The sequence below is a fragment of the Suillus paluster genome, assembly GCF_016628075.1.
Source record: "Suillus paluster strain FC165 chromosome Unknown EDB91scaffold_3, whole genome shotgun sequence".
Taxonomy (NCBI): Eukaryota; Fungi; Basidiomycota; class Agaricomycetes; order Boletales; family Suillaceae; genus Suillus; species Suillus paluster.
Window position 1 is genome coordinate 169718 of NW_024537563.1, and position 10968 is coordinate 180685.

The window sequence follows — 10968 nt, forward strand, 5'->3', positions numbered from 1 at the left end:
TTCGGATTGCAGGCGCACCCCGCAAAGGTAATACAAACGATACTGCACAGATGTCCTTGTAGCACTACGGGCTCCACATCTTGCTCTTGACAAACTCTAACAAGCGCGTGTCATTCATTCTTTTCAGATCAGTTGAGTTGTCCACGCACTAGAAATTTATTTTCAGCCTCTGACTGCTTGTTAGGCTCGTAGCCAACTAGACATACCGCTCTCTGCGCTGCACGTATGACCTTGACAGCGATGTCTGCACTGATCTCCCTGATGCGCTCGATACGGGGGTATACGAGTTCCAGTGCCCGTTCATCCCACGAAAGAGAGCCCGCCAATCCGAGTGCAGATGCTTCTACCATACTGTCCGTTACGCTCTTGGCGCGGCACAGTATCGCACCCAAACCAAGCCCTAAGATTCAGCAGTTAGCTCAGACACAAGCATAGAACGAGAAAGATAACTTACCGGGGAAGATGTACATATTATTACCCTGGCCCGGTTCCCTCCTGACGCCACCAATTACCTCGCTTCCAAACGGCGAACCACTCGCAAAGATGGCGGTGCCGTTACTGTGTGTCAGGGCCTCGGCGAAGGTGCACTCTGAGAGATGAACGGGGTTGGAGAGAGGGAAGATGATGGGACGGGACGTGTTCTGCGACATGACACGGATGACTTCTGGGGTAAAAGCACCCTGAAGGAGAGTGAGCACGACAGTGAATAGGAATATAGGTTTGCATCATACCGTGATGGTTGAGAGACCAAGAAGTGCAGTTGGCTTCACGAACTTGACGATTTCTGTGAGGTCCTTCATTGGAAGACCTGTGTAATGCCTCCTTGCGAAATCTGCGGCGTAGCTTGTCAAGTGTGAATCATCCTTCCAAATGAATACAAAGCATACACATTTTATAGTCAGCGACCTCTTCCCTGCCGACGTACACGAGTCCCTTCGAATCGACGAGCCAGATCTGACGCCTGGCTTCTTCCTCGCTCATCCCAGCGAGTGTGAAGAAGCTCATAAGCTGCTTAGCGACGCCTACACTAGCGCTTCCTGCGCCAAAGAGCAAGATTCTATGTTCATTGCGCGGGATGGGCACCAGTCGTGCAGCGGAAAGCAACCCCGCGAGGACAACAGCACCGGTACCTTGGATGTCGTCGTTGAACAACGGGAGACTATTCCGGAAACGCGCAAGGTAGGAGAATGCATGGTCGGTGGAGAAATCCTATCGTCCACTAGGGCGTTCATATCTGCAGAATGAAAAGTTGAAGGATGGGTACGAACCTCGAATTGCACCAAAACCTTGGGGTAGACACGTCTCATCTCAGTGACGAACTCATCCATGAAGGCATCATATTCCGCTCCAGACGGTCGGCGCTGGCGCAGGCCGAGGTACAGGGGGTCAGAAAGATTACCGGAGTTCTCGGTTCCGAGGTCAAGCGTGATGGGGAGAGTGGACGACGGACGGATGCTAAAGTCTATTAGTCGGAGGTCACACGAATACTTAAGACTGGGGGCGTACGCACCCAGCACCGGCGACGTAAAGAGATAATTTGCCAACAGCAATGGGCATCCCATTTACACCAAGGTCACCAAGCCCAAGGATGCGCGAACCTGGTGCATGTTATCAAGCACCGATCATCTGATAAAATGGGGTGACACGGACCATCCGTTACAACGCTGATCCGAGCCTCGTTCACAAGGGGCCAGTTGCGCAGAATGTTCCCAATTTTGCCTTTATCCTTGAGAGAGATGAACTGCAGCTCCATTAAGAGAAGGAGATCGAGGAGATGATTGAATTCATACCAAACCCTCGGGGTGTCTGTAATTTTTTGAGTACTGTAGACATGCGTCACCGACAGTTGGTGTGTAGATTATAGGTGTGATCTCCTATGTATATGTACGCAAGATAGTCATTTGTGATTTCCAGACTCTGACACGGGCACAATCATACCGGCATGTTCTCGAGGCATAGCTTGTAAAAGGCCTCAACATCTGCTTGCTTGAGTTGCGCGAGGAAGCTATATTTCTCGATCGGGGATAACTTGGAACGCAATTGGAGGAGGGTACGATCCAACTGAGCTTTTACACTGAAAGCTGGTGGGGCGAGGCCTGGCACAGCCAGGGCTTTAGCTGAAGACAGTAAAGATTCAGCGCGAGGTGAGTATAAATGGGTTAGACTAAACGCACCCCGACCTTCCATCTTGAGCTTCTGGATGCCCTCGTCGGGCGACCAGTAAGGAGTAAGTACAATAGTCATGTTATATAGTTTACGGTAAGAAAGATGTGGAAGGATAGTTACAAGCTTGAGAAGGGAGACAGAAAGGGAGAGAACAGTTAGAACGGACAAGAAAATGAGAAAGTGTTGAGCAAGAAAGGATCGTCACGGGGTATATATAGACGTAACTTAGTGCTGTGAATAGTGGTCACTGAGCGTGTCAATGGGCGGTGTGTGGTGTGAATGCAGATCTGGTTAGCTGCGACCATGGAAGCCGCACACCACATTTGGTGACGCCGTGATGAAGATCGCTCTGACACGCCCACGCAAGAGGTTACCCGTCCCCAGTGGTTGCGCATGGATTTGAGAAACATTCACAGTAGTCAAGTACTGCATCAACTATGAGTGACAAATACACAAACACCCTTGATCATGTAATGATCTCAAAGGTGAGGGAATGTACTTCCGTAGACTTCCGTTCGTCAGGGTTCCTGAGTAGTTCTGTCTTCAAAAAGAATCGGGGCGAGGATTCTTACCCCCATAGATTATTTATCCTGCATACATTGTCCCATCTTCGTCCGTCACAATATCCGCAGGGGTTGGATTATCCAGGTCATGACTCTCTTCTCCTCGAGTAACGAACCTATCAAGCATCGTTGGTTCACTCTGACTCTCCGCATTCTGCAATGCCTTAGGCTTGCGATTCTGCGGCGGTTCCGTGGGTTGAAAAGCGATGATCTCTACATGCGAAGCTATGAAAAAAGAAGGAGATGATCACGGCGAGGAGCAACATACCCTCGAGGAACATGAATTCCTCTGCTCGCCGCACTACACTTGCTATGAGAGAACGAAACTGAGAAACGAAGTATAGAAATGACACGCCCCAGACGCACCGACATCCTTCTGTTGCACAGTTGCTCTCTTCTCCCGCTCTGCAAGCTTCTGGCATGCCTCTGAAAGTCTTCTAATGAACTCCTCGGTGGCAAGTGAGATTACGAAAGTCGCATCGCGCGCGACTATTGGAAGTTCCTGCAATGCTGAATGACACTGTATACTCCTTGATCGTGGTCCTTTATAAAAACGCACCTTGTCCGCTTTGATTATCTTCTGCACTCTTGAGAATGGCAATATTGACTTCCCCAGCTCGCGCTCACGCTGCGGCTCCTTGTCTTTTCGTTTCTTGGTCAGCGCACCTGAGCTCGATTCGTTTGCGGGCTCTTCGTCGACAACCTCTACGCTCTGCATATCTTCCGTGGATGTCAAGTCATTTTGCTGTGTCTGTGCTTCAGGGACAGACATTATCGATCAGTGGCGGCGTTGGCTAGCCTAGGACAAATTCAGCCACAGACGCGTCGCCGCCGCCGCCTGCCATGCCTTGGACCTAGCCATGTTGTCACGTCCGCGCACTGCTAAATCGAATACAAATTCACCGACGTCACTTCTAGTAAGACCAGTTCCTCAAGGAGCATAGAATGCAGGACTACATAGTTCCCCAACTACACACTGGCGCGTATCCTCTCAGCTAGCTCTTCCGTACGGTTTTTCCAACTCTTAATCATCCCTATGTCGAACTCGCGCTGGTGCATCCACCCTTCGAATTTTCTCTCCAATTCCGCTCCTTACTCGGAGCAGGTGATGACACAGATGATACAGTAGTAAACCTAGGACTGAGGACTCACGTTGTCGTTGTGACCTTCCAAGGAAATGTTCAAGTCGGCAAGCAATACCGCCGTGCATACTTTTGAATCTTGGTCACACACTTCAGGCCAATACACCGCATGCAACCACATCACTCCCCGTACCCTTCGTGAGGCCGTTCACTCCCTTCGTTATGGCTTGCACCACCACACTACCATTCTGGTGGAAGTTCTGATGCCCTTCAATGATAATCTTCGAGAACGCGAGGGTATGTGGTTTTCTCGCAGGATTGATATAGGCCAGTACATTTGACGACGTAATCTCATCCAGCGCAACATTCCTAGATAGTAGGATCATTAGGACCTTCTCACCTTCTCACCTTCATATCATCGAAGCGAAGATCCTGGACAAGGATCGCAGCAGCTCCTTACAACGTCATATTCGTGCCGCTGCGAGACGTCGCAGAAACTCGTCGCTTAAGACCTTCAATCGCAGGTTGACCTACGTCCATGTGACCTAACAGGCACTTGATGACTGCGGGAGGCCGCTGGGACGTTGCCCAACGAGGCCAATACTATCAATAACAGACTGGTGAATGCCGCTATGGTAATGAAATCCAACACATCCTTGGACACACGATTTATGCGTTTCAGCTTCTCGTGCATAAGGTACGTGGCAGCTACTTGTACACTGAACACTGGAAAATACTCGCCACTGCGCATTCCGCCCATGATAGCGAAGCTTCGACTTCGACTTCCGCTTCTGTAGCGGATCAAATCAGTGACTGCGCAACTGCAAAGAAACTAGGTCACGTCTTGAAGATCACTGTATGTGACTCTATGTTGGTTGCTTTCAACGTCTCGCATCGCAATAGGAACAAATGTCGCATATGAAGTACACATTAATTGTATACATTCGTTTGTAAATTCGCATCCAATTGATATGAATATGCAAGACGTGAAGTTGCTTTCGGGCAAACTGAGACTTGCATTACTTATGCCAGTGTGTGACTTAATACACGCGTGACGCTTCCTCACGTGTCTTTTGTCACGCAACCGCGTCAAGAGAGTCTCATCTATCGTTAAGACCACCGTGATCGATATCAACAGAAAACTTACTTACTGTCCCTTCTTTCAACAATGACCGACTCTGCAGAGACATCACCGGAGGTGATGCTTCAGTTCTACCGCATGCTGTACCCGTTCAAATCCATCTTCACCTGGCTCAACCAAGAGCACACGCCAAAAGATTTATTTACAAACCGCGAATTCGCATTTACTCTCCAGGGAGATGTGTATCTACGTTACAACTGCTTTGCAAACGCAGAAGAACTCAAGAAGCAGGTGTGCGCACTCAATCCGACGCGTTTCGAGATCGGGCCCATGTACTCATCTCGGGTGAGTTCATCCATCGATTTGCCTAACGCTCGCGCTGACGAATTGAAAGCCAAGTGAGCGGAAACTGGCACGGTCTGTAAAGTCGGGGAAGCTCTTCACTCCGCTGAAGCGCGAGCTGGTATTCGATATCGATATGACTGATTATGATAGCGTGCGCACATGCTGCACCTCCGCAGGAATATGCAAGCGCTGCTGGGCATTCATCGCCAACGCTGTGCGCGTACTCGACACGGCCTTGCGTACGCAATTTGGGTATCACCAATTGTTATGGGTGTACTCGGGTCGTCGAGGTATCCATTTGTGGGTCAGCGACGACGAGGCCATGGGGCTTACCGACGAACTACGTAGAGCCGTGGTTGGGGCGCTTACTGTGATAGAGGGGGGTAAGGAGATGGCCAAAAAGGTGAATGTGAGAGGCATCGTCACCAAGAACCACGCGGGAGAACTGCCACCTTCTCTGTGGCACGCGCGCGATGAAGGGAGTAGGATGTGGTATCCACTGTTGGATGACCAAGAATGCTTCTTATCTGAGGACGGCTGGCGGGCACTGCTTAAACTCGTCCCGGACAAGAAAATCGTTGAGACCCTCGAGCAGCGCTGGGAGAAGCAGCCTGACATCAAATCGTCAAAGAAGTGGGACGAGCTGAAGGCTGAGGTGAAGGGTACGGGTGTATGTCCCTCACTCCCGCTATCCATGCCGTTCCTGACTCCTCACAGGTCCGAAATCTTGCTGCTCTGGAAGATATTATCCTGCAATATACATATCCACGCCTCGACGCCGAAGTATCCAAGCACCGAAACCATCTTCTTAAAGCACCGTTCTGTGTGCATCCTAAAACCGGTCGAGTCTGCGTCCCCGTGGACCCGAACCGCGTGGACAATTTTGATCCTAATGCAGTTCCCACAGTCATGCAGCTCCTTCAAGAACTCGACAAGGCAGGCGAGGGTGCAAGTGAGTGCATTGTTTGTGACGAGCCTGTTGGTTTCACTCATATTCTGATTCAGATTGGGAGCACACGAGTCTCAAGCAGTACGTCGACATGCTAGACAGACATGTTGCGGGGATTTTGGATGATGTCCGGAGGAGAGAACGGGCAAAACCTGTGCTTCAACGCGGTACGTGGGTTTGGTGTATTTTAGGGACATCCAAATTTACTGGCATTTCGCTCCAGATCTCAACTGGTGATAAAAAGATTCATTTGTGTCTTATCATACAGTATTGTAACAATATCGTTTGCTCTGTTGTATTGTATCACAACTACGATCTCAGTAGTTTCTTCATTTAAAAAACATCCGCGAGTGACGCGTGATGTCACGTGTGACAACCTGATAAGAGTAAGACAAAGGGTGGGATGCATTGACCAATCCCGATCGGAGGGCACTATCGTGCTCACGCTCAACATTGTATGTTACATACTTATGCACTTGTTGTCCTTGGGAATGCCCCCCTCCACGCTAGGTGTCGTCGTTGAATAAAGCCATGACTACGTCGTCAACGAATCATTACTCGCAGCTCTCATCAACGTCATTGTCCGCCCCCACTTCGACGTCGACAAGTGATGGAAATTCATTGAATAGCGGTTCAGCGCTACTCTTTGGCTTCCTTGTCAGTGTTTTGTCCCTCTTTGGCCTGTTCATGGTCAGTGGGCTCGTATGGCATCGTCTGGTCATACGGCGCCGGATGATCGATGACATGTTACGGGTCAATATCCCCTCGCAGAGGAGGGATATGCGGAAGCCTTCACTGTGGGATGTACGGGCTTTGCTAGGTCAGGACTGTTCACGATGGAGTGACACGCAGGTAGCGCCCATTTCTCAATATTACATAGGTCCTTCTGATCTCTTCTCACCGTCACAGCCGCTAGCAGCAGAAAAGTACGACATGCCATTGCCACCGCTGTTGAACAGCCAACCACCAAGAACTTCTTTCTGGAAACGTCAGGTTCTTGACCGCATACCACGCGAGATAACCTATCTCTTTTGTCCTCCCACCCTAGCCCAAGTGGCTGACTCCCCACTTTTGAATCACTCGAGGGTGGAGCTCCCGGTGGATCAATCTGACGTTCAGGTTTCGGTCTTGATAGCTATGCCGCGACCCCCAGACCCGCTGTTACCTTCGTCGAATGGTGTGGGATTGAAGAAGCACGAACCATTGTATGAGATTGTTATTGGGACAACGAGCGTGTACTATCAGGACTCGTACTCTGACTTGGACTCGCGGTAGTCGTGGCGCTTGTATTGCCTTTTTACGATTGATACGTGTTTCGTGTTATCTTTCTGCTTTGACGTGCCTTACCAGGGTACTTATATTAACTGTTGCACTATTATAGACTTGGACTCTTGGCTATTCTGGGTTGCGCTTCGCCCGCCTTGCAATGCTTGAAACTTGAGGCGCAAGTACCAGGTTGTTGTTCGTTGTTCGCACAGTTAAACGGGTTGACAGCTGCTGCTATTGAGAGCTTTCCTAGGGTAGTCGCATGGTTATTTTTGTGGCCTGACAACCTTAACGCCTTTTGCTTACGTCCTCATCAGCGGCGCGTACAGCAAGACGATATCATCTGATAGGTCCTGCTAACAAGTAGTGTCTGTCTAGGGTCGCGTGCTCTCTTGAACCGGTTCTTGCAAGGTAACTCTGCCCCGAACTCATGAGTTATATGGGCGTTCTCTCCTTTCTCCACGGGAAACATGTCCGCCCCTGTTTGGAAACGGCGGCGCCGGCGCCGTCGGATATTCACCACTTATCTCTCTCCACAAAAGCCTCATGTTATCGGAGCGTAACGTCGGACCCGCATCCATTGACTCGACTGTGACTTTTCCATCAATCTCGAGGCATGTCAGTGATACATACGTGCGTCATTATCGACCGCATTTAGATTCGGTTTATCTCCTTTCGCACGGGAAATCGCTTTGCGCTAGGCTTTGACATTTGCAAATTCATGTTTTCACTGAGTATTTGTGTCCCCCCACTCCGCTCGGCCTATGCCCCACACCGCTTTCTAGGAGGCGGTGGAGTATCTTCCACTGCCTTCCTCTTCCTCGCACTAATACAGCATGTTCCCCCCTGTTCTCCCCCGCGCCTGCCATAACCATTTGTCACTTCACACACCCAACATCAGAACGTGGTGTGGCTGGTGTGCTTACAACAAGAATGTCGTACGATCATTAATAGCTATTTCTCTTTCTGGTACACGAAGACGTCAAACTCAAACAAGGCGCGTTCACGCGTCACCTGTTTCGGACAGAATGCGCGGTGCGCTCTTTGAAGAGGCAAGTACGTCACATTCTGTTGGTACCGACTGCGGCATTTTGCATTCTGCAGTGGGGCTCTGATCATGATCACCGCGAGGCATCAATACCAGGTATGGAATTTTTGTTCATGTATAAAAACTCTTCTTGAATATGTCCTCCCGCAACCTCCCAAACTACGTTCCACATTTCACCCACCATGTCCCGCACGCATGGTGTCAAGCTCAATCCCCTTATTACTTGTCCTCCCGCCGGGGAGCGCTATTACGTACCAGTTCCCCTACAATGGGACGTGCGCTACCATCCAGCGCGTTCTGCACACATAGCAGATATGCCTCTGTTGCCATCCCACTTGTCACAGTTTGCAACTAATCCCCCTCTTCCAAAGTTGCACCTGGTCTGTGACCTCTTATCCCCAGAATGGGTGATTGTAGCCCGTAATCCCACCGGGGTGACGGTGCAGGATGTGCTAGAAGCGATTTATGAGACGCTCCACCGCCTTCTGCAGATGCATGAGTGGGAGAGCATGTCGCTCAAGCAGCGCTGTCGAATTGAAGATGTACACCGTGCGCGATGCAGGGCGTCTTCGAACCCCGAGCGCACACGCTTAGTGGGTGTCAGCAGGACAGACTGTCTGCTCTCAACTACCATGTTTGCCGGACTGACCTCGTTGGTCAGGAGGAGAGAGCAGTGGCAGGTGGTCCTCACGCTGTCACGGCATTTCAGACCCCGCGTCTACTAGCCGTGTCCCCCTATATTCCTCGCAGTGCTGTGGCGCATTTCATTATGAACTAATTTGCTCAATTGTAGGTTTATTGTACTATGCCAGACTCCTCCTGTTCGACATCGGGTTTGTGTTGTTAGTGTCCCATCATCATCTGTATATCATTTGCCCTACGTATCCCGTTATCGCTTGTATCACTTTCGAATCATGTACTTATGGCTTGCCTGTATTGTTACCCGAGTCAACGTTGAACGTTGAAGTATACCGTAGTATTACAATTCTCAAAGTATGAACTGGTTGACGATCGGAAATTGGATGTGATCTGATTGAATTCTGAAGTGAGACAAGGCACTGCATATGCATTTCGAGATGAATCTCAGGCCCCATGTTTCTGGTTTTATGTACTAAGCACTTGCGTTCTGGGTCGAGGCGGTAACATGGTGATCACGACGCTGGTAGCTAGGCCTGGCCAAAGTTGGGCTGCGCTGTTCGTTCTAGGCTCGTGACCAGCATGGCGTACTAAGTAGTATAAGTACTGCCATGAACAAGTCGAGTGGTGACTACATCAAGCTCTGAGTCCTAACATCTCAAAGACTGGCAGTCCAGACTGGTTAGTACTACGAGTCTATGTTCATTCAACTTCAAGTTTCATTGAAGGCCCATACGCCGGACTCAACGTGTAGTATTAGGTCTAGGGGTATAGTACCGTACTCAGCAGTCAAGGGCCTCCGACGTTTCTAGGCAAGTGTTACATAAATCCCTCTAACGTCCGTAAGGATACAGAACTAATAAGTAAGCAATAGGTATCCCCGTGCCATACATAGATCTAAGATAAGTTACAGCATGCGATCATCTCGACAAATGAACACAAGAAATCGAAGATGCGGCCAAGCAGTCCGAAAACTTCCATAAAGTCCTCTGCTCCGTCATCCATCTTTACTGCATGACACCTCCATCGACCCTATGCAGTACTCTCCCAACTCCGTATCATGGAACAGCTCTGGCGTAGACCCTGGATCCGATGCTTGAGAGCTTGCAGCAGTGTCGCACTTCCTAGGCGACGGCATAGCGATCGTGAAGGACATCACAACGGACGAGCCCTGCGTCAGCAATAAAGCACTTGACCCAGGCCGTTCAGACATATAATCAAGTTCATGCGCTGGAGGCTCTGGCGGAGGTGGAGGTGTGGGATTCGGAGTGGGTCGGAAATACTGTCTGATAGCGGACCTCATCGTAAAAGATGAATGGGAAGAATTTCGAAGTCGTGGCTCGACATTTTTTGTCAAAACCAATTCTTCTATTGGACAGAACAGCGTGGCACAAAAAGGCTAGGGATCGGCGAGCCAATAGCAAATGAGCCCTATGTTTTATCCACACCGATTGCGGAACTTGGCGCACCGTGATATTTTCCCATCTCGTATCGATCATCACCCCCTCTTCTCTTCGTGTCCACATTTCCCAAAGTGCAGGTTTCTCTCCTAACACAACCGGTTTCTTTCCTGGGCGAGGAGCTGGCCTGACAGGGTGTACCATGAGTCTCCCCCTGTGCATCCTCTTCCACCCGAACAAGGCCGCCATGGTCACCGTAAATAGCCCGATTGCCAGAAAAGCGACCACAAGCGTGGGTGATCCATTCATGGTGAAAATACCACCCATCAGCGGCCCATTGTTGTTGTTAGAATGGTTTGTGCTAGAAGGTTGTGGGGAGAGCGAGGTAGACACGCTTGCTTGACTGCTCGTTGATGACATGTTGCAGTCTTA

General features: G+C 50.0%; 6 protein-coding genes across 6 annotated transcripts; 3 read left to right on the plus strand and 3 right to left on the minus strand.

The window, feature by feature from the left end:
- Positions 1 to 42: 42 nt before the first annotated feature.
- EDB91DRAFT_405071 (uncharacterized protein) lies at positions 43 to 2542 on the minus strand. The gene is made up of 11 exons (XM_041327147.1): positions 2175 to 2542; positions 1939 to 2117; positions 1791 to 1874; positions 1651 to 1741; positions 1511 to 1598; positions 1269 to 1455; positions 888 to 1209; positions 732 to 832; positions 455 to 680; positions 207 to 400; positions 43 to 148 (listed from the first exon to the last, which is right to left on the minus strand). The coding sequence occupies exons 1-11, from the start codon at positions 2242 to 2244 to the stop codon at positions 65 to 67; spliced, it is 1626 nt and encodes a 541-aa protein (XP_041182900.1). The 5' UTR covers positions 2245 to 2542; the 3' UTR covers positions 43 to 64.
- Positions 2543 to 2751: 209 nt separating this feature from the next.
- EDB91DRAFT_1043230 (uncharacterized protein) lies at positions 2752 to 3447 on the minus strand (the record flags this gene model as incomplete). Its single annotated transcript, XM_041313050.1, has 4 exons — positions 2752 to 2942; positions 2998 to 3039; positions 3096 to 3231; positions 3289 to 3447. 4 exons carry the CDS (start codon positions 3445 to 3447, stop codon positions 2752 to 2754), a joined length of 528 nt encoding a protein of 175 aa, XP_041182901.1.
- Positions 3448 to 4908: 1461 nt separating this feature from the next.
- EDB91DRAFT_1098705 (prim-pol domain-containing protein) lies at positions 4909 to 6529 on the plus strand. The gene is made up of 5 exons (XM_041317103.1): positions 4909 to 5237; positions 5287 to 5907; positions 5955 to 6189; positions 6243 to 6353; positions 6410 to 6529. The coding sequence occupies exons 1-5, from the start codon at positions 4980 to 4982 to the stop codon at positions 6421 to 6423; spliced, it is 1239 nt and encodes a 412-aa protein (XP_041182902.1). The 5' UTR covers positions 4909 to 4979; the 3' UTR covers positions 6424 to 6529.
- A 76-nt stretch (positions 6530 to 6605) lies between these two features.
- On the plus strand, positions 6606 to 7782 carry EDB91DRAFT_1342999 (uncharacterized protein). The gene is made up of 2 exons (XM_041325766.1): positions 6606 to 7038; positions 7096 to 7782. Exons 1-2 carry the CDS (start codon positions 6718 to 6720, stop codon positions 7459 to 7461), a joined length of 687 nt encoding a protein of 228 aa, XP_041182903.1. The 5' UTR covers positions 6606 to 6717; the 3' UTR covers positions 7462 to 7782.
- An 838-nt stretch (positions 7783 to 8620) lies between these two features.
- On the plus strand, positions 8621 to 9517 carry EDB91DRAFT_1098710 (uncharacterized protein). Its single transcript, XM_041317104.1, has one exon. The coding sequence runs from the start codon at positions 8683 to 8685 to the stop codon at positions 9223 to 9225; it is 543 nt and encodes a 180-aa protein (XP_041182904.1). The 5' UTR covers positions 8621 to 8682; the 3' UTR covers positions 9226 to 9517.
- A 616-nt stretch (positions 9518 to 10133) lies between these two features.
- On the minus strand, positions 10134 to 10956 carry EDB91DRAFT_1077316 (uncharacterized protein; the record flags this gene model as incomplete). The annotated part of the gene is made up of 2 exons (XM_041314925.1): positions 10134 to 10535; positions 10606 to 10956. 2 exons carry the CDS (start codon positions 10954 to 10956, stop codon positions 10134 to 10136), a joined length of 753 nt encoding a protein of 250 aa, XP_041182905.1.
- Positions 10957 to 10968: the final 12 nt, after the last annotated feature.